This window comes from Nicotiana tabacum, chromosome 24 (assembly GCF_000715075.1).
Source record: "Nicotiana tabacum cultivar K326 chromosome 24, ASM71507v2, whole genome shotgun sequence".
Classification (NCBI taxonomy): domain Eukaryota; kingdom Viridiplantae; phylum Streptophyta; class Magnoliopsida; order Solanales; family Solanaceae; genus Nicotiana; species Nicotiana tabacum.
Window position 1 is genome coordinate 72560308 of NC_134103.1, and position 23306 is coordinate 72583613.

Below are 23306 nucleotides of genomic sequence, written 5' to 3' on the forward strand. Positions count from 1 at the left end.
CTTCACAGACTTTTTTTTTTCCTAAAAAAAGTACGACATTCCAAACACAGCTATAATTTCTTCCACAAATTTTTATATCCAATTTTAACTTCAGTAATTTTCTTTCCCCAATTCCAACTCCAATTATTTGTCAAAAACTTTGCATAGTTGCATGTATCTTCTTTCCAATGCCAAATTTGCCGTTATAAAACTACAAGTCACCAATCTGCATATAACTATTTCATCACCTCTATCTCTTCGGTCCTCTCTTCTCCTTCCAAAAATAGAAAGGAAAAAAACCCATCATCCCCATGACCAGTCACACACAACAGTCCCTCCTGCTGTCGATCGCCGCCGTACTGACACTTGTCACCGTCGTCAGCTCCGCCGGGGCAGTGAACACTTCTGACTTCCAAAAAATCACGAGAGAAGAGAGAAATTACAGGGGAAAAAAAGTAATTGACATTTCACATAAATATGTTCCTTATTTGCCAGCTTACGGTTCAAAAAATGGGTTAGGCAACTTCATAAGACTTCAGACAAGCATCTAATTGGGAGACCTCTCAAATTATTCGGTTTTTAACCTTTCTACTCATTCTGGTACACATGTTGATGCTCCTGGACATTTCAATGAGACTCTTTTCGAGCTCGGTTACGATGGCGTTTCTCTTGATCTCCGAACCTTAAATGGTAATGCTTTTGCCCATCACCTTTTTTTCCCCCTTTTAAACTGAAAAATCAGCTGTTTCAGAAATTTGGGATGACTTTAGTTTTTTAAATTTAGGTCCTGTTCTTGTAGTGGACACTCCACGGGACAAGAATATTACAGGTATGGTCATTTGTTAAACAGTAAGCATATGTATTGGTTTAATTTTGATTACTGAAAAATAATGTTTGTTTGGATTTGCTTTTGAAAATATTGGCAATTTTTCAGTGTTGAAGGGCATTTTCTGGAAAACAGCATTTTGACTGTTTTTCCTTTTTCAGATGTTTCATGGAAAACAGCTTTCTTTCTAATATACAAAATTTAGTCACTTTAATTTATCTTTTTAACTTTAGTTGCCTTACGTGGTCGACGCACTCTTGTCCTAAAACCGTCGACGGTATGGAGTATCTTTATCTTTTCTGATATGGAGTAGGTTAGTAAATTTAGTGTGTAGTGTCTGCGCAGACCTTATCCTTACATCAAAGTTAAAGAGGTTGTTTCTGATAGACTCTCGACTCAAAAAAAGTAGGTTAGTAAGTTTAAGAGACAAAATAATTTGTCCTCCAAAGTATAATGGTATGTGAAAATTTTCTCAATTGATATGGTTAAAATTATTACTTGTACTAGATGGGATGACTAAAACTACACTAAGTCATTTTGTTCGCTGACTATCTAGCCAAAGAGTAATTCAAAGGCCTACTGACATTCTTTTTTCATATGCATTGCCAAAAATCTTACTAGATGAGTCTTTCTGAAAAGAAAACAAAAACAGAGAATAGTGATTCTCTTTTTCTACACCATACCCTATAGTTTGGCACCAAGTAGTAAGCGTGTTCTCTCCTTATACAATATTTTGCTCTCAGTGAGAGGAAACCTAAGAGTTTTGCTTGTCTTCTTGTTCGTCAGCTGAAGTTATGAGGTCATTGAACATACCCCGAGGAGTAAAACGTGTTCTTTTTCGAACATTAAACACCGACAGGTACTTATTCGTTTGTTCATATTTGATGCATTTATTTGGTCCAACCCTGCTAAAATGCCTACACTAGTTGGTTCTTTTGTTTTGTCATCCGTGTGGTGTTGAATGTAATATATGTTGGTCCAAACAGGAGGCTGATGCACAAGAAGGAATTTGATTCTTCCTATACAGCATTCACCTCAGATGGAGCAGAGTATCTGGTCCAGTACACCGACATCAAACTGGTTGGTGTTGATTACTTGTCTGTCGCAATTAATCCCAAGGATGAGCTAGCTAAAGTTCATCAACTTCTTCTGGCTCCTAAAGTAAGTACAACATCCATTTTCAATATCGGTGTACCTGTAAGATTGAAAACCCCCTTGTTGAAGAGTAGTGTTTTAAGTTTCTTGTTTGCTACCAACTGCATATTATCTACAAACTTCACTTGACTAAGATTAAAGCCCAGGAGTTGGAGGGGTGGTTGTCGGCTATGGGAGCCTGGAGGAGCAGTGGTGACGCGAGCACTATTTGGTCGACGACATCAGACTGTATAAGGGAGGTTGCGAAAAAGGTGTTAGGGGTTTCGACGGGCATCTCTGGAGGGCACAAAAGAGACTGGTGGTGGAATGAAGTGGTTCAAGGTAAAGTGGAAGCGAAGAAGGCGGCGTACCTGAAGTTAGTAGGGAGCACATGTGAGGAGGAGAGGCGAGCGTGCATGGAGAGGTATAAAGTAGCTAGGAAGGAAGCTAAGTTGGCGGTTACGGAGGCTAAGACTGCGGCTTATGGTCGTATATACGAGGAACTGGGGGAGAAAGGCGGGGAGAAGAAGTTATTCTGGTTGGCCAAGACGAGAGAGAGGAAGGCTCGGGATTTGGACCAAGTGAGATGCATCAAGGACGAAGATGGTAGAGTATTGACGGGAGATGCCCTGATTAAGAGAAGATGACAGACTTACTTTCATAAACTCCTGAATGAAGAAGGGGGATCGAGATATTGTGCTGGGTGAACTGGAGCATTCCGAGAGTTACCGTGACTTTGGGTACTGCAAGCGCATCAAGGTTGAGGAGGTCGTGGGAGCTATGTGTAAGATGAGTAGGGGCAGAGCAACCGGACCGGACGAAATTCCGGTTGAATTTTGAAAGTGTGTGGGTAGAGCAGGCTTGAAGTGGCTGACTGAGCTGTTTAATGTTATTTTTCGTACAAAGAAGATGCCAGATGAGTGGAAGTGGAGTACGATAGTTCCGTTGTATAAGAATAATGGTGATATCCAGAGTTGTAACAATTAAAGGGTATCAAATTACTGAGTCATACCATGAAAGTTTGGGAGAGGGTGGTTGATGCGAGGGTGAGGAGGACGGTGTCTATATCCGACAGCCAGTTTGGGTTTATGCCGGGTCGTTCCACTACAGAAGCTATACACCTTATTAGGAGACTAGTGGAACAGTACAAGGAGAGGAAGAAGGATCTGCACATGGTGTTTATTGATCTAGAGAAAGCGTATGACAAGGTTCCTAGAGAAGTTCTCTGGAGATGCTTGGAGGCTAAAGGTGTGCCGGTTGCCTATATTAGAGCGATTAAGGATATGTATGATGGGGCAAAGACTTGGGTCAGGACAGTAGGAGGCGACTCTAAGCATTTTTCGGTTGTTATGGGGTTGCACCAAGGTTCTGTGCTCAGCCCGTTCATATTTGCCCCGGTAATGGACGCGTTAACACACCATATTCAAGGGGAGGTGCCATGGTGTATGTTATTCGTTGATGATATGATTCTGATTGATGAGACGCGAGCCGGTGTTAACAAGAGGATGGAGGTTTGGAGACAAGCTCTTGAGTCTAAGGGTTTCAAGTTGAGCAAGACAAAGACGGAATACCTGGAGTGTAAGTTCAGCGCTGAGTCGAGGGAAGTGGACGTAGATGTGAAGCTTGAATCACAGGTCATCCATAGTAGAGGCTGTTTCAAGTACCTTGGGTCGGTTCTCCAGGGGGGAGGGGAGATCGACGAGGATATCACACACCGTATTGGGGTGGGGTGGATGAAGTGGAGGTTAGCATCTGGCAGGACATGACCCTTGATAGGAAGGTGTGAAGGTCGAGCATTTGAGTTGTACGTTAGGAGGTAGTTGAGTCTTGCCTTAGTTCGTACCTTTGTGAGGCTAGTTTGGTAGGATTTTTGTCTAAGACAGCCAATGATAATGTTGTGTCTTACTACTCTTTTGTTTTTCATAATGCCAGGTCTATTTACTGGCTATCGCTTTTGCTTTGCATCTATTTTCTGGTTTTCATGATGTTGTTATCTTATGATATCTATTGGTGGTACTGATATTGTTTCCTTTTGCCTTCTTGAGCCAAGAGTCTTTCGAAAACAGTCTCTCTACTCCTCGGGATAGGGGTAAGATCTGCATACACACTACCCTCCCCACACCCCACTAGTAAAATTTTACTGGGTCGTCGTCGTTGTTGTTGTTCACTTGCTAATCCTTTTCGCTAATCCTTTTCGCTTCTCCACCATGTGGCACTCCATTGTCTTGAGTAGCAAGTGTTCTTCTTTCTCTTAGAACTCTTAATAGAGTCCTCTTTGTTTTGTAGTTTGTAATATAAAGTGAGAAGTCCCACATTGGCGGCCCAAAGGCCTTTTTAAAGGCTTTATAAGTAAAATTCTCCAAGTAATTTAGAATAATAGTTAATATTCAATTTTGAATAAAACAATATATGTCTATTAAATGTTAATGAAATACTATGTGTATTCAGAATAGACTTGGTTTACAACAACAACATACCCAGTATTATCCCACACCGTGGGGTCTGGAGAAGGTAGTGTGTACGCAGACCTTATCCCTATCTTGTGAAGATAGAGAGGCTGTTTCCAATAGACCATTGGCTTAGGAAAGCATAAGCAACAACCACATTAATGAGAATAGACATGGTTTCACTTCTATAAATTCAACTTTTTACTATTTTTCTGAGAGGTGGCTAAGTTTGCAGTATCTGTTTGGATTGTATCTCGCAGAAACTTGTTTGTATTCTCCTAAATGCCAATGTTTCTTCAAGGAAAATGGAACCTTGAAGAAACTTGTTTGTATTCCCCTAGATGCTATATTTCATCAAGGACAGTGATTTTTCAAGCTTCAAAGCTTTCTTTGAATACTTTTTTCTAATACTCTCTAGGTTTTATCTATGCTTTTACTTGGTTACTAACTGTTAAGTATTCTTTTTATATGCATCAGGATATAATTCCGGTGGAAGGCCTCAAGCTTGATGATGTCGTCCCAGGAGTTTACACAATTCACTGCCTACCTCTGAGGTTGAATCATGGCGATGGTTCACCTGCCAGGTGCATCCTCTTCCATTAATCATGTCAAGGCAGCTAATACTTTTTCACGGAGAAAATTGTCAAAATTTCAACCAGTTTCGTTAACTAAGAATGTTCAAGAAATTGTTATGAGACTTACATGTATTTATGTACTAGCTTCCTTTAGCCTTATCGACCCATGTGACTATGCAGTAGTAGAGATGGTACTGATGTTTATTCATGTTTTTACGTGGATTGCCTCGCCATGATCATTACTCATTTTTTGTCGTTTTAGGGCCGTAAAACTGGAATTCCGCCTTATTTCTAAATTTTCGTGTGCTATAGCCCACGCCTCCTGCATTGGCCTGAGCGCCCGAACTCAGATTGCCAAAAAAAATTTCGGCCCATAAAAAACGGCCTAAGGAACAATAGTCACCGTCTCCCATGACCGTTACTCGTTTTTGGCGTTTTAGGGACATAAAACTAGAATTTCGCCCGATTTCTAGTTTTTCGTCTGCTACCATGCCTCCTGCATGGGCCCGGGTGCCCGGACTCGGATCGTATAAAATTTTGCCGGCCCATAAAAAACGACATAAGGAACAATAGTCACCGCCTCGCCGTGACCCTTTCTCATTTTTTGGTATTTTATGGCCATAAAACTAGAATACCGTCTGATTCCCAGATTTTCATGTGTCCACGCCTCCTGCATGGGCCCGAGTGCCCGGATTCGGATCGCCTAAAATTTTGTCGGACCATAAAAAACGACCTAAAGAATAATAGTCACCAAATCGACATGACCATTACTCATTTTTGGCGTTTTAGTGCTATAAAACTGGAATTTCACCCGATTGCCAAATTTCGTATGTTATAGTCCATGCCTCCCGCGTGGGCTCGGACGCCTGGAGTAATTACATAAAGTTATAAATATGTATCTAAGTTATAAATACTTTTTTTTTTTACATAAAGTTGTTGATATGTATCAAAATTGTATTAAAAGAGAAAATTTTGATTGAAATTTCAGAGAGAAAGACGAACACATCATATACAAAATATATACAAACTACATATTGTATAAAATTTGTATGAAAATTGTATTTAAGTTGTGTATGATATTGTAGTTGTATTCAACTGGGTAAAAATAATGTATGAAAGTTGTAGATAAGTTATAATAAGTTTTGTACTGTATAATTAGTTATATAATATTTATTTTTAGTTTATATATTGTTATAGATTTATCAAATTTAAATATTTCGGCATTCAACTTTTTCAATATTTGATTGAAGATCTTTTAATATATTGGTGGATGATCGAGGACTTCCAAAAATTAATGACTTCCAAAAGCTTATTATATTTTTTTTGATAATCGTGGTGTCCGGGTCAGCTTGCGCGTACCTCTACTAATTTCACGGGATACCTGCAACAGGTACCAGGTAATTCTATCCACCAAGGCTTGGATAGATGGGAAGAAATCACCTAGTATTTGCCTTCGCTGGGATTTGAACCTAAGACTTCATGGTTCTCACCCACTTCATTGACCACTAGGCCACTCCCTTGGGTGCACTTTCAAAAGCTTATTAACGTGCGTATCATGAGTCTAGTTACTTAATATATAACTTATAAATATTTTTGTACGCCATTATATACATAAGTTAAACTCAAAAAGGAAGGAAAGAAAAGAAAGCAAAAAGCACTTAGTTAACATTAGTTATGAAAAAAGACAAAATCATTTTATTAAAAAAAGAAAAGAAAAACAAAATAGAAGAACACAACATAAATAGTAGTCTTCCTGCCTGTAAATCTCAAGCAAACAACAGTGACAGTTAGTACTCTTCAGACATGGCCGTTGCTCCAAATTTCTACTACTTCTACTAACACTAGTTCCATTTTCCTCCAAAATTTATAACTAAAAAAATACGATTTCTTTCTCAGTTTTGTCCCACAAAAATCCTCTATGTATCTTTAAGAAGTCTGAAATAGTTAGAAAAATAGAGTGACGGAGGGAAGTGGGTTTTGTAAGAGCAGATTGTATAGATCTGGAGAGCATAGATGAGCAAAAAATGAGAAAAAGGAGAGGAGATGAGAGAAAAAAGGAAAGGCGTAACTGAATCCCCTAATTTAAGACACTAATAATGGATTGTGTATGGAGAGAGGCAGCAGAGAATAGGGAAAGAGGAGAGGAGAGAAAAAAAAGAAAAAAGATGTAACTTAATCTCCTAATTTAAGGCAATAATAATTGATTGTATATAATTCGTAAATAATTCTTATTTAGGGCGGGTAATATACAAAACTAGGACAATTTTGATAAATAAGTTTCAAATATTGTATAGAATGAAAAAAATCTCATTTCACAATGGGTGGCATGTGGGCCGGTTAGGACCGGCCCAGGACTGCAAGTCCAAATGGGCGGTGGTCCTAAACGGTCCTAACCGGATAGGACCGGGACCGTAGGGAGGTGGGCTGGGTATTGGGCCGGTCCTATAGGGGAGGCCCGCGAGATCGGGACCGGTTCAAAAGGGCCTATTCGGACCCAACGGATAATTTTTTTTTTAAAAAAAAATTGACCGTTTGGCTATTTAAAAACTAGCCGTTTGGTCTGTCAAAATAGCCGTGGCTATTTGCAAAATAGCCATTTAACCCCCCAAACTTTGTTTTAACCCCAAACTTTTTATAATTACACTTTTTTCCTATTTTCAATTATAAATACCCCCTCATTCTTTCATTTTTCCCACAAAATCATCAATCTCTCTCAATCTCTCTCTATCTCTCTCTAATATTCTTTTATAATTGCTTACTTAATTATTACATTTTGTGCAAAATTGTGAAGTTGGTGAATTGAAGTCTTCAAGTTTTCAACGATAATTAATTTTCAACAAGTTGTTCGTCAATTCGGTAAACTCGTTCCAACTCTTAAGTTTTAATATTATAGTTTTGTTTGTTTTATTTACTTTGCTTGATTAATTAAGATGACTTATTCCTTAAAAAAATATTTAGTAAAAATAAGGAAAAATCCAATAGTGGTGAATCTAGTAGCCAATCTGTTCCTCCTCCACTTCCCCCGGCTCCCCGACCCAAACCTGTTACCCGTCCTACACCTCCTATTCTTGATAGCGATAATAGTTTATTACAATTTACCGAGAGTCAATTTTGCCATAATATTGCACCCGGTGAACAATTAAATCATGAATATATGAATGCTCTTTATGGTAATCCAACTATTGATGAAAATGATGATGAAGAAATATATTTTGATGAAACGCAACCGGATGACGATACACCCACTAGTCCTGCTCCTGAAGTTAACTCAACTAATAATAATCCAAATGATGTCCCGTCTGACCCTCCTGTTACTGCCCCTACTTTTTCTAGACAACTTTCTAAACGGGCAGAAACATTTCTTGTTTGGTCATTTTTTACTCAACTAAGAGAAAAAAATAGGGCTAAATGTAAAACTTGTGACAAAGAGTTAGTTTTTAAATATGTTGGAAGTCCAGGGAGGGGGAGGGAAGTTTGACTAGACACATATTGCTACACCCTTAAGATAAAGCTATATATTTTCGTATGAAAGCTTTGGCCGAGGGGACAAGTGCACCTAGTCAGGCTGACCTTAGTACCAGGTCAAATCAATTTCAACCGGGAATTAACACTGTTACCGGTGGTATTTTATATTATGATCCAAAAAACGATCGGGAAGAATTGGCAAAAATGGTTACTGTTATGTGCTTACCCTATAGTTTTCCTTCTAACCCTCACTTTGTGCATTATATTAGAAAAATTTATAATCCTACTTATAAAGGTTTTCCTCGCACAACCGTAAAGAGCAATATTTATAAATATAAATATGAATATGAACAATATTTGCGCTATTTATTTACTCATATAAATTGTCGTGTTGCTATTACAACTGATATTGGTAGAAGTAATTATGACTGTGATTACCTTACTGTTACCAGTCATTAGATTGATGAGGATTGGATAATGCAAAAGCGCATTATTGCTTATATAATAATTAATTCACGTCACACAGAACAGTTTATTTCTAGCACGATTACGGATATTTGTAGATATTTTTGCATTAGTGATAAAATAATGTCAGTTTCAATGGATAATGCTACTAGTAACACAAATGTTGTAGCCTTGCTTACTACTACACTAAGTCCTGCATTTAGTAACATTTTTCATGTTAGATGTATTTGTCATATTTACAATTTAATTGTGGGTGATGGTATGCGAATTTTAAATGTTGAAATTGAAAAAGTTAAAATGGCTCTTAATTGGCTTTTTTATTCAAAACGTAGAAGTAGACTTAGAGAATATTTTAAAAGATGCGATGAATTTGGCCTAAGAGAAAGAAAGGTTCCTAAACCTTGTCCGACTAGATGGAATTACATGTATGAAAGTTTAGTTGTTGCATATGAATATAGAAACCCCATAAACTCAACGTTTAATGCTCATGTAAGTGATGATGATGAGCACCTTACAAATGCGGATTGGGCTAATGTTAAAATGCTTGTAGATTTTTTAGAAAAATTTCATATTGCTACAAATGAATTTTCTGGGCAATATTATCCTACTATATCTAACTGTTTAGTTTATATTGCAGAACTTGCAAATTTATTTGATCATTTTTCAGATAGTGGGGAAATTTATCAACTTGCTATTGATTCTATGAGAAAAAAGTTTAAAAAATATTTTTTCCCTATTCCCCCTATTTATGGTGTTGCTGCATTGTTAAATCCTACTATGAAATTAGGAGGTACTCAATTTTGGTATGAAACTGTTTATAATAGTTTAGCACTTGAAGATGAGGAGTTGTCTAAACTTTCGGACGCAATAGCCTCAATTAAAATAAATGTTCAAATAATTTATAATGCTTATCAAGTTGCATTAGATCATGCTAGACCAAATGTTCCATCTCCTTCTTTTTCTAGTTCTCAATCATCTAAAAGAACTGCGGGAATAAGAGCACTTAGTGCTTGGGCAGGGTTCAAGGGTTCTCAAGGTTCTAGTACTAGTGATTTTTCACAACTAAATGAGCTTGAAGTTTATTTGTCACAGGGAATTGAGGAAGTGAATCCCGACGGCTCCTTTAATATTTTGGAATGGTGGAAGGGCAAAGAAAAACACTTTCCGATTCTTTCAAGGATGGCCCGAGACATTTTAACTATTCAAGGTTCAACTGTGGCATCAAAGAGCGTTTTCTGTCAAGCAAGACTTCAACTCGGTGATTATAGAGCGTCTATGAGGGAGAGCTTGGAAAAATCAGTACTTTTTAGAGATTGGATCCGTTCGGAAAGAAGAAATTTTGGACTTGCTGAATCACAACCAGAGGTAGACGAAGCTTACGAAGAAATGCTAGCTGAACTTGCGGAGGATGATGCTTCGCCTGGAAGCGGTGATGACCAAGCTTCTTTTTCGCCACCACCAACGGAAATTCCTCTGGACCTTGAAAGATTTATGAAATTTGTAAGAGATACCATGTTAATTAATATGTAACTTGTATTTTGGCACATCTTGATTAGTTTCTTTTTCTTCTCAATGGTGGTATTAACACCTTGTTGTGCTCATTCCATAGGGGGGAGGAAGACTAAGAAAGATATTGCCATGATTTTTTAATGCTATAATAAAATTATAACGCATTGCTTTGAATATCTCTTTAAAATATTTTTGTCTTTTTATATATCTTAAGCTGTATATATAGTATAATATAGTATATACTATACTATATATACATCTTACTATATATAGTATAGTATATATATAAGTTTATATATATATATATATATAGATATATATATATAGGTGACAATTCTATAATATAATTTACAAATTGCCTTAGATATTTTTATTACCATTTTTTTCTCTAACTTGTATAAAAAAAAATTAAAAAATAGAAAGTATCTGTTGGGCCCACTTAGGCCTGCTTGGGTCCGAGACCGGCCTACTTAACCCGGGACCGTTAGTTCGTGGTCCCGGGCCGGTTCCAACATGTAGCCCGCGAAACCCGGTACTGCTTAGGACTGGGCCCGCGAAGCCCACTTAGGACCGGACCCGACCCACATACCACCCCTATTTTCACAATCTTTATGGGCTTTGGGTGTGTGTGTGGGAGGGGGGGGGGGAGGGGGGTTATTCAGCATTGGATTTTTCTGTCAAACTTTTCTTTGGTGATGTTTATCAGATATTAGAAGCTAAGGACTTTGCAGTTATTTGGCCCAAATTTTCACATTTGTACAAGGGGAATTTGATATGATCAATGTATGAATCACAAACGTTCTTCAGCCAAATTCTAAGGAGTTTGTTTGATGCGCAGACTAAATTATTCCGAAATTATAATTCCAGAATTAATTCATATCATATGAGAAGTAAGATAAAATAATTTCAAGTTTGACGACTATCGTATATGGTCTTATCTTACCTTATTTCTCGTACCAAAAGACCCCCCCGATGGTTATGTTGTGCATGGATATGCCATATTTCCAACGTGAAAGGGGAAAAGGCCAATTTTGTTGACTTTGGTAGTGGGCAGGTGCCCAAGAACGAAGTTGCTAGTTTCTAAATGGCAGGAAATGATGTAGCTAATCTTAGGTTCCAGCTATTTCTTCTCCCATATGAGTTTGTACTTGTTTTTATTACTATTTCTTTTTATTTTTCTTAAGCTGGATTTATAAGAAACAATCTTTATACCTCTTTAGGCAAGGTGCCTGTACAGATTACCTGTGTACACGCTCGTTGCTCTCCTCACTTAACTCAAATATCTTTTTTCTAGCGAACCTTGTAGATTGTAAGAGTATTTCAAATGAAAGTATTTCAGAGACTTTTCTTTTTCTAAAAAAAGTAGGACATTCCCCAACAACTTTTTGTCCAATTTCAATAATTGTTTTGCCCAATTCAACTGCATTTATTTGTCCAAAGACTTTAGCATAGTTGAATGTATCTGCTTTGAAATGTCAAAACTACAAATCACTATTCTGCATAGAACTATTTCATCACCTGTCTCTTCAGTCTCTCTTCTTCTCCTTCCAAACAAAAAAAAAGATAGAAAAAACCCCATCATCAACATGACCAGTCACACACTGTTCGCTCTCCTGCTGCCGCTCGCCGCCGTACTGACACTTGTCTCCGTCGTCAGCGCCGCCGGGGCAGTGAGCACTTCTGACTTTCAAATTATCACGAGAGAAGAGAGAAATTACAGGCAAAAAAAGGTAATTGACATTTCCCATAAATATGTTCCTGATTTGCCAGCTTTCGGTTCAAAAAATGGGTTAGGCAACTTCATAAGACTTCAGACAAGTATCAAATTGGGTGATCTCTCAAATGATTCAGTCTTCAACCTTTCTACTCATTCTGGTACACATGTTGATGCTCCTGGACATTTCAATGAGACTCTTTTCGAGCTCGGTTACGATGTCGTTTCGCTTGATCTCCGAACCTTAAATGGTAATGCTTTTGCCCATCTCTTTATTCTTTTCTATAAAACTGAAAATCATCTGTTTCAGAATTTTGGGATAACTTTAGTTTTGTAAATTTAGGTCCTGTTCTTGTAGTGGAAACTCCACGGGACAAGAATATTACAGGTATGGTCTTTTGTTAAACAGTAAGCATATGTATCGGTTTAGTTTTGATTTCTGAAAAATAATTTTTGTTTGGATTTGGTTTTGAAAAAATTGGCAATTTTTCGTTGTTGAAGGGCATTTTCTTAAAAACAGCATTTTGACTGTTTTTCGTTTTTCAGCTGTTTTATGGAAAACAGCTTTCTTTCTAATATACAAAAATTTATAGCCTGATTTGCCAAGCTGAGTGTTTTTAAAAAAAATATTTTTGGATAAAAACAGTTTGTGTTTTGATAATCAATTTGAAAAGCACTTTTGAACAATAATTTGTGTTTGGCCAAGCTTTTCAAAAAGTGCTTTTATGTGTCAAATTATAAATAAGGACATGAAAATATTTGCTTAATAGTTAATATTATATAAGTAGATAAATAATTATAAATTTTTATTATTAAAGATAATAATTAAGTTTTTTATTTTATTTAAGTAAAATATAAAAATAAAATTGAAAAGTACTTTATTCTTTCAAGATAATTTAAATATATCAAAAATCATCCAATAAATATGAAAGTTCATCCCAAAAGTCATTTTATATTACTTAATAGTTTAAACTAAGTAAGGTTATTTTGATATATATAATATTTTGCAAAGGGTATTTTTGATAGGAATACTAGTCAAAACTGCTTCTGCTTCTGGAGAGAAGTTATTTTTTTCTGCTTCTTCAAAACTTCTTCTGCTTCTAGCCAAAAGTACTTTTTTTTCAAAAAATAAATTGGCCAAACACTTCAAATTGAGGAAAAAAGTACTTTTTTTGAAAAAAAACCCAAACACTTTCGGCATGCTAGAAGCTTCGCCAAACAAGCTATTAATCACTTTAATCTATCTTTTTAACTTTAGTTGCCTTAAAGCTTGTATTTCTTTGGGACCCGTGTTAGTTTTAGATTGTTTTATTAGCTATAAGGTGTTAGTACAAGAGTGCGTAATGCAGTAGAGAGACAGATCTAGGATTTGAAGTTTATGAGTTCTACCGTAATGTCAAATTAATATATAATAATAACTGGGTTTACATTTAGATATTTATAAATATTTAGTGGATTTCTAAATAGAAATACAACGTCTATTCAAAAGTTACTGGGTTCTCGGAAACCCAGTAACAATACTCTAGATGCACCACTGATGCAGTAGGTTAGTAAGTTAACAACAAACCCAGTATAATCCCACAAAGGGTTCTAAGGAGGATAACGTGTACGCACACCTTACCCGTACCTTGAAGGTAGAGGGGTTATTTCCGATAAATCCTCCGAGGTTAGTAAGTTGAAGAGACAAAATAATTTGGCCTCAAAAGTATAATGGTATGTGGAAATTTTCTCAATTGAAATGGTTAAAATTATTACTTGTACTAGATGGGATGACTAAAACTACACTAAGTCATTTTGTTCGCTGACTATCTAGCCAAAGAGTAATTTAAAGGCCTACTGACATTCTTTTTCATATGCATTGCCAAAATTCTTACTAGTTGAGTCTTTCTGAAAAGAAAAACCAAACAAAACAGAGAATAGATCATCTCTTGTTCTACCCCATACCTTATACAATATTTTGCTCTCAATGGGACGAAACATAAGAGTTTTGCTTGTTTTCTTGTTAATCAGCTGAAGTGATGAGGTCATTGAACATACCCCGAGGAGTAAAACGTGTTATCTTTCGAACATTAAACACCGACAGGTACTTATTCCTTTGTTCATATTTGGTGCAACCCTGCTAAAATGCCTACACAAGTTAGTTCTTCATTTTGTCATCCGTGTTGTGTTTAATGTATATACTATATTTTTTGAATGTAAAACAGGAGGCTGATGTACAAGAAAGAATTTGATTCCTCCTATACAGCATTCACCTCAGATGGAGCAGAGTATCTGGTCCAGAATACTGACATCAAACTGGTTGGTGTTGATTACTTGTCTGTCGCAATTAATCCCAAGGATCAGCTCACTAAAGTTCATCAACTTCTTCTGGCTCCTAAAGTAAGTATAACATCCATTTGCTCATTTCGGTTTACCTGTAAGATTGAAAACCCCTTTGTTGAAGAATAGTATTTTAAGTTTCTTGTTTACTACCAGCTGCATAATATCTACAAATTTCACTTGCTAATCCGTTTCGCTTCTCCACCATGTGGCACTCCATTGTCTTGAGCAGCAAGTGTTCTTCTTTCTCTTAGAACTCTTAATAGAGTCCTCTTTGTTTTGTCGTTTGTAATATAAAGGGAAAAGGGTCAGATATACCCTGTACTATTGAAAATAGTCTATATTTATACTCCATTATACTTTTCGTCTAAATTTACTCCTACCGTTAGCGTAATGAACAATTTTACCCCTAACCCTAACGGTGCTCCACAATGATAGCAATCTCATCAATTAAAATGCCAACGTGGATTCGATGTCATAATTTTTTTACATTAAATAACTAAAGGAACTTAAATCTAATAACCCACTTAAATCTTGTTCTCTTCTCTGATTGAACATTATCATCATGCTTCGGTACATCCACCTTCCGATTTGAATCATTCGATGTGATCAATTTTAATGCCTCCGCATTGTTTGATTGTACATATTCAGACTGTTCGAATCTCATTCGGCTTGAGATCTGAATCACTCAACTCATTCGATTTAGTCAAATTCTCGTCAGATTTCGAGGCTTTTGAATTGTATATCCCCTGGTTGATTAGCAATTCTTTGGATTCGTCGAGCTTCGAATCTATCGCTGAATTGAACAGTCAAAACTGAGAAAGTAAATGGATCTGAATCCATTTGAGACATGCCTGCGCAACCAAAAATAGATTTTGTGCAGCATTTTTTCGAAAGAGTTGTAGATTTAAAACTAGTGAATAGAGTCAAATCTGTTTGAAAAAATACAGCGAAGAGAAAAAGATAAATCAGAAAGGGACTAAACTTTCTCTAATTAACAAATGTAAAGTTACTTATGTAGCCACATTGAAGTTTCTTTATTGTTTTTTTTATATATACGGCCGATGGTGCTTCCTCCTACTGGATTGCGCCTCTGCGGGATTTGTCACGGCGGCCGGAGCTTTGGAGGAGAAGACTAAATTTAAGTGGGTTTAGTTTTTTTTTAAAGCAAATATTGTACAAAAATTATGACATGGAATCCACATTGGCATTTTAATTGATAAGATTGTTGCCATTGTGGAGCACCCTTAGGGTTAGGGGTAAAATTGTTTATTATGCTAACGGTAGGAGTAAATTTAGACGGAGTAATCTGACCCTTTTCCCTAATATAAAGTGAGAAGTCCCACATTGACGGCCCAAAGGCCTTTTTAAAGGCTTTATAAGTAAAATTCTCCAAGTAATTTAGAATAATAGTTAATATTCAATTTTGAATAAAACAATATATGTCTATTAAATGTTAATGAAATACTATGTGTATTCAGAATAGACTTGGTTTACAACAACAACATACCCAGTATTATCCCACACCGTGGGGTCTGGAGAAGGTAGTGTGTACGCAGACCTTATCCCTATCTTGTGAAGATAGAGAGGCTGTTTCCAATAGACCATTGGCTTAGGAAAGCATAAGCAACAACCACATTAATGAGAATAGACATGGTTTCACTTCTATAAATTCAACTTTTTACTATTTTTCTGAGAGGTGGCTAAGTTTGCAGTATCTGTTTGGATTGTATCTCGCAGAAACTTGTTTGTATTCTCCTAAATGCCAATGTTTCTTCAAGGAAAATGGAACCTTGAAGAAACTTGTTTGTATTCCCCTAGATGCTATATTTCATCAAGGACAGTGATTTTTCAAGCTTCAAAGCTTTCTTTGAATACTTTTTTCTAATACTCTCTAGGTTTTATCTATGCTTTTACTTGGTTACTAACTGTTAAGTATTCTTTTTATATGCATCAGGATATAATTCCGGTGGAAGGCCTCAAGCTTGATGATGTCGTCCCAGGAGTTTACACAATTCACTGCCTACCTCTGAGGTTGAATCATGGCGATGGTTCACCTGCCAGGTGCATCCTCTTCCATTAATCATGTCAAGGCAGCTAATACTTTTTCACGGAGAAAATTGTCAAAATTTCAACCAGTTTCGTTAACTAAGAATGTTCAAGAAATTGTTATGAGACTTACATGTATTTATGTACTAGCTTCCTTTAGCCTTATCGACCCATGTGACTATGCAGTAGTAGAGATGGTACTGATGTTTATTCATGTTATTACGTGGATCGTATATTCCTAGCTATTCTTCTTGCCTTACTGAGACACATGACTTAGTTCATTTTAAAGAATCATATTACGTTCTCGTCTCCCTCTCCCTTCTGTATAAGTCTTCTCTAAAGCTGAGAGTTCTCGTAGTCAATCTCTCTGCACTTGGCCTGAATCGGAGAGATTAAGAGGGAATGCATTTTGCACAACAAGAAGAAATGGTATTTGAAAAAATATGTTATGGGGTGAGAGAGGCTCGAACTCTCGACCTCAGGATAACTCAGAAGCTATGAGACCTACGCGCTAGCCAACTGCGCCACCACCCCTTGATGGTGTGTGGGTACATTCAATCCTAAATGTAAACGCTTTTATTTCACGTGTCTATCAAATTAATCAACAAAAACTTATACTAGCTAATAGCATTTCGCGATGGTAATCTGAATAGGGTCATAGATAAGGAGTTCGAAAATTGATGTTTCTTTGGAAAAAATTCCAAGGTCCAAATTGGAATAAATTCTAAGGTCCAAACTTAAGGTGGCATTCGGGCAGTTGGAATTGGATATGAAAATTTTGGTTTGGATATTCAGTTTTCGGACCAAAAAATTACAATTCAAATCCAATCCATATAAGCTCGGCAAAATGGATTTTTCAAATTCGATTTCGAATTAATTGGATTGGATAGTTTGAATATTCGATTTTAAGTCAATAAGTTGAGTTTCTTCTTCTTACAAAATTTGAACATTCTGCATCCTTTGGTTACACCAATTTTTAGACCAATTGAAATCTATCAACTAAATTCAAGAAAATCATCATGTATACACGAAAAAATAAACATAATAATTAATTCATGTGTTATGACCCCGAAACGTAAAAAAATAATGTTAGTCATGATGAGTATTGCTCAGCCGTATCCGATGGTTCCATCAATTTTTAAACCAATCAGAGTCCATCCAATAAATTCAAAAACTTTATCATGTATATAAAAACTCATGAAAAAATGGACATAATCATTAATGTCTGTTTCATGATCCCGAACGCCAAAAAATGACGTTAGTCATGGTAAGTATTGCTCATAAGGCCATATCCAATAGTTCCACCAATTTTAGGCCAATCAGAGTCCGTCACCCAAAATCAAGAAAATCATCAATATACGAAAAATGGGCATAATCATTAATTCCTAAATCATAGTCCCGAAACTCCAAAAAATAATGCTAGTGATGGTGATATTGCTCATAATGCCATATCTGATGGTTTTACAATTTTAAGGTCAATCGGAGTACGTAGACTAAATTCAAGAAAATCATCATGTATACACGTAAAATGAACGTAAAAATTAATTCCTATTTTATGATTTCAAAACACAAAAAATGATATTTGTCATGGTGAGTATTTGCTCACTAGTCCTTATCCGATAGTTTAACTAATTTTTAGGCCAATCGGAGTCCGTCAATCAAATTCAAGAAAATCATCATGTATATAAACATACGAAAAATAGACGTAATAATTAATTCCTATGCCATGACCCCTGAAACTTTTTCGCGGGTATTATTAGTGCATGTCGATTTTGCATACGAAAAATGGACATAATATTAGTACATGTCGATTTTGCAAAAGTTTTGACAGACTCCGATTGACCTGAAATTTTGTACGTCCATAAGAAACGGCTTGGTGACCAATACTTATTGCTTCACAATGATTTCGTGTTCATTTTATGGTATTTCGAGGTCATGCAACATGAATTTGTAATTATATCTATTTTTTTGTGTGTATTGGTGCATGTTGATTATGTAGAAACTTTTTTGACGAACTCTGATTGGCCTGAAATTTTGTAGGTCCATAGGAAACGACCTACTCACCAATATTTATTTCCTCGCCATGACTTTCGAGTTTATTTTATGGCGTTTCTGGGTCATGTGTAATATTTCGTAATTTTTTTTTAGAAAAGGGCATATTGGTCATTTTAGCAAACTAATTAAAAAAAAACCAAAAAGGGGGATTAGGGCCAAAACCCATTACGGGAGGCACAAAAAGGCAAAAATCTAGGCGTAGAAGCCATTAAGCTTCGGCAGAAGCATTCAAGGCAATAGAAAAAAAGAAAGGAAAAAAGAAAAAGGAAAATCCTTGTTAGCCACTTTTGAGAATCAAAGGAAACGTGAGGTTTTAGTTTTCTGCCATTGAAGAGGACCACAAGTATTCAACACAAAAAGCTAATTACACAGATAAGAAGAAGGTAAATTTCTAAACTTAATTCATAGATTTGATTCATAAATTCCATGGCTATAGAGTTGGGGTTGAGAGTTAGTTGAAGAATTAATATTTATGAAATAATAGAGTCCATAGAACTTTTCATAAATTGGTGAATATACTATATGTTTGGGGTTATAAACTTATATATTTGTGTATATACCAATAAAAAAAGGATATTCCTTTAGAAATTTTTCTGTATCATTAGTGATTGGTAAACAAATATGATTACTACTAATATTAGTGATATTGAAAAAAAAGATTACAATGGAATTTTATAGCTGTGAGTTGGGATACTGAAATGGGTCTTGATATTTCAAGTAGAATAAGAGGAATTATTGGGTAAATATAATTCAACGAATTAAGAGCCAAATATAAAACTCGGAGGATTGGGTATTCTAAATTAGTGATGAATTTAGCCTAAATGAGGCAATTAACACGAGATCGATGTCGATGTGGTTATAGATTGATTGAAGAAAGGCGTACGGATCGCTCGAGGTGACGAGTTTGGTATTTCACACGAGTACAGTGAGTAGTAATCTTACTGCAATTTGTGTTTTCATAACTTGCATGATTTACACATAATTTTTAATATGAATATGTTACCGATTATTTTGAGTTGCATGTGGAACAAGTTTTTTACTCGATATGATACCGAAATAGTTATTTGAGATGATTACCGTTGTTTTAAATATTCTTGTTGTCACTAGATATGTTTTACCGTTACTTGAATTTACGGTTATCGAAATAAAATTACATGATTTGATAAGAACCGAAATGCCCTATATTATTTTAAAATATTTTCTTATGAGTATATATGAATCACAGAGACAAGTATAAATGAGAGTAGATTTTGAAGGATCCCGTAGCTAACGGCGGGTTCGTTAGACCTGTTGCACCTTGTAATTACCGATTACCGTTACAACCCTCGCTAGTGGGAAGGTAGAACTAGCATACCGTTACTGATTTCCTCGAGTAGGGACTACCGTTATATTTGACTTCTTGCAAAGAAGTCCACAATTATACCGATTACATGATCTGTTCATTGTAACCTCCCAAACTTGAATATTGATATTACACAGTATTTACCGAGCTTATTACCGAATTGTTAATTGATTTATATTACATGAAAAACATGATGAGACTGATTATTGTTTTTTTGTTTCTGAAAGGGCATTCTTATGATATTTTCTGTTTAATATATACACTAACATGCTTTCTGACTTGTCCCCAATAAAAACGATTGTGGTTAAGTGTTATTACTCACTGAGCTAGCGACTCATTCCCCGCTAATTTTGTTTGCAAAGACAACAGTTGACGCGAGCGAGAATTTCGTTAATTAGAGCGCACAAGTTGATAGTTCTTGGTGAGCCTCGCACTTGTTCGCGTGGGCGGAGATTTTATTTATTGTTATGGTCTTTTCTTTGAACTCTTAGAGTCGCTCCATAATCATTCTTTTAGTGTCATAAGTATTCTTTTGTTATTATATACTTATGTTGAGTATCGCTCATTCTTATCAAAGTTGGAGATAAATTAGTATTTCTAGCTGTTAGTGGGTGGACTATTAATGGTAGATATTTGTTTTGGTTAATTGATAAAGTTATTGTTGTTTGAATTGATATTAGGATGTTGGTTATTGATTTGAGACAGGAAAATTTTTGGGATAGTCCAAAAACAGGAGAAACTCTGTCCAATTTTCTGTAAAATACCGATGAGGCTTACTTGGGGGCACTTGCTCCTAAGTGCCAGTCATGATCCTAAATTGGGTCGTGACAAATTTGGTATCGGAGCTTAGGCTTTAAGTCCCGAGTCATGGAGCAATATTTAGTAGAGTCTTGTTCATGGGTATGTAGGCGCCCATTCTTATGATCTTGAGGCTACCGAACATCTAGGAATGTTTTCCCTTCTTTCATTCTTTGATCGTGCGTTGAGATAACTTGAGATTGACTTTGGAGTATTTATTTCGCAGATGGCTAGGACACGCACACCCTCATCTGGGTGGCGGTCAAGTTGGGGTTCATCAAACTAGAAGACGGGCTGCTCCTCAACCTGAAGTTGAGAACATGGGTCAACCCCAAGCTACTATGCCAAATCAAGTGCAAGAATAGGGGGTTCAGGATGCTCCATCACAATACCAACTGTTATACCTACTGTTGCCTTACCTATAGACGCAGTGGCAAGGTTATTGAATGTGTTAGAGGCATTGGTGCCTACTCAGGGTGAAAATTCAGCTCCTCAGGCTACTTTACAGACACAAGCTCCTGCACAAACTCAGACTTTTGGGAATAAGGAAGTATCCCTACAAGAGTTCCTGAAATTGAAATCACCAAAATTCATAGGTTCTGATAATTCAGCAGATCCTCAAAGTTTCTTGGATGGGACACTCAAGGCATTGCGTGCTCTAGGATGTTCTAGTGAGAGGGTCGTGGATGTGGCCAGTTGTGACATCACTTGAGGGATTGCCCTCAGCCTCCAAGAAATTTCAACCAGGCTTCTACTCAGTCAGCTGCACCTACTCAGACTACTCGTAATACCTTAGGTGCTACAGGTACAGGAAATAGAGGTCGAGGTGTTGGAGATCGTGCTACTGTAAATCAAGGACAAAGGAATGCTGGTAGAGGTCAGGCAAGAGTTTTTGCATTTACTAGATAGGATGCTCAGGCCTCGAATATAGTGGTTACATGTATTCTTTCTGTCTGTTCATTTGATGCACTTGCGTTGATTGATCCAGGATCTATTCACTCCTATGTGTCCTCATACTTTGCTTTGAGGTTTAGTAGACAACTTGAGATATTGAATGATCCTTTTCTAGTTGCTACTCCTGTTGGGGAGTCTCTATTAGCTGAATATGTGTACCGTGCTTGTCAGATTTGGGTTGAGGGTAGAGATACTCTAGCTGACCTTATTGCACTTGATATGATTGACTTTGACATGCTGATGGGAATGGATTGGTTATCTTCTTGCTATGCTATCGTCGATTGTCATGCAAAGATAGTTAAATTTGAGATACCAAACGAACCCAGTTTTATTCTAAGAGGGAGTCAGGTTCTAGAGATTTGCAAAGTTGTATCCTTTATGAAGGCTCAACGACTTCTGAAGAAAGGTTGCTTGGGTCTCTTAGCTATTGTAAATGACACAAGAAAGGAAACAGTTAGTATAGAAAATGTACCAGTAGTGAGAGAATTTTCTGATGTATTTCCTGAGGATGTACCAGGATTGCCTCCAGTACGAGAAATAGATTTTGGTATTGATTTGCCACCTGACACACAGCCCATATCAATACCCCCATATCGGATGCCACCAACAGAGTTGAGGGAGCTAAAGCAACAGTTGCAGGATTTGCTAGATAAGGGTTTTATCAGACCTAGTGTATCACCATGGGGTGCACCAGTACTGTTCGTAAAGAAGAAAGACAGATCTTTGAGAATGTGCATTGACTACAGGCAGTTGAATAAGATAACAATACGCAATAAATATCCTTTGTCTCGTATAGACGACATGTTTGATCAGTTACAAGGAGCTGCCCACTTTTCAAAGATTGACCTTCGTTCTGGTTATCATCAACTTAGAATCAAAGATGAATATATTTCTAAGACTGCTTTCAGAACTCGATACGGGCACTATGAGTTTCTTGTGATGCTTTTCGGGCTGACTAATGCTCCAGCTGCATTCATGGATTTAATGAATAGGGTGTTCAAGCTGTTTCTAGATAGATTTGTAATAGTATTTATTGATGATATCCTGATATATTCTCGTAGCCAATGTGAACACGAGAATCATTTGAGGACTGTGTTGCAGACATTGCGAGAACATCGACTTTATGCTAAGTTCTCAAAGTGTGAATTTTGGTTGGACTCAGTTTTATTTCTGGGGCATGTGGTATCCAAAGATGGAATTGTGGTAGATCCTATGAAGACAGAAGTTGTGCAAAAATGGCCCAGACCTACTTCTCCTACAGAGATTAGTAGCTTTTTAGGCTTGGCAGGCTATTACATGCATTTTGTGCAGGATTTCTTCAGAATAGCAGCGCCACTGACCAAGCTAACACAAAAAGATACAAAGTTTCAGTGGACGCAGGAATGTGAGTAGAGCTTTCAGAAACTCAAAACATGTTTGACAACTGCACCAATATTAGCCTTACCATCAGGTTCTGAAGGATTTACAGTATTCTGTGACGCCTCAAGGGTGGGATTAGGATTTATTCTCATGCAAAATGGTCGCGTTATAGCTTATGCTTTGAGACAATTGAAAAGGCACGAGCAAAACTATCCTGCACATGATTTGGAGATGGCTGTAGTGGTATTTGCTTTAAAAATTTGGAGGCATTACCTATACGGTGAAACTTGTAAGATTTATAATGACCATAAGAGTT

The 23306-nt window shown here is 36.7% G+C and overlaps 1 protein-coding gene, 1 non-coding gene and 1 pseudogene across 2 annotated transcripts; 2 read left to right on the top strand and 1 right to left on the bottom strand.

Annotated features, from left to right (window-relative positions):
* Nucleotides 1-56: 56 nt before the first annotated feature.
* On the top strand, nt 57-5120 carry LOC107785064 (cyclase-like protein 3; annotated as a pseudogene).
* A 6697-nt stretch (nt 5121-11817) lies between these two features.
* On the top strand, nt 11818-16727 carry LOC107776169 (cyclase-like protein 1). Its single transcript, XM_016596020.2, has 5 exons — nt 11818-12365; nt 12458-12502; nt 14125-14197; nt 14319-14493; nt 16391-16727. Exons 1-5 carry the CDS (start codon nt 11873-11875, stop codon nt 16514-16516), a joined length of 912 nt encoding a protein of 303 aa, XP_016451506.1. The 5' UTR covers nt 11818-11872; the 3' UTR covers nt 16517-16727.
* Nucleotides 16728-16931: 204 nt separating this feature from the next.
* TRNAM-CAU (transfer RNA methionine (anticodon CAU)) lies at nt 16932-17016 on the bottom strand. Its single transcript is given in 2 exon segments — nt 16932-16967; nt 16979-17016. It is a non-coding gene; the product is annotated as a tRNA-Met (tRNA).
* Between the last annotated feature and the right edge of the window lie 6290 nt (nt 17017-23306).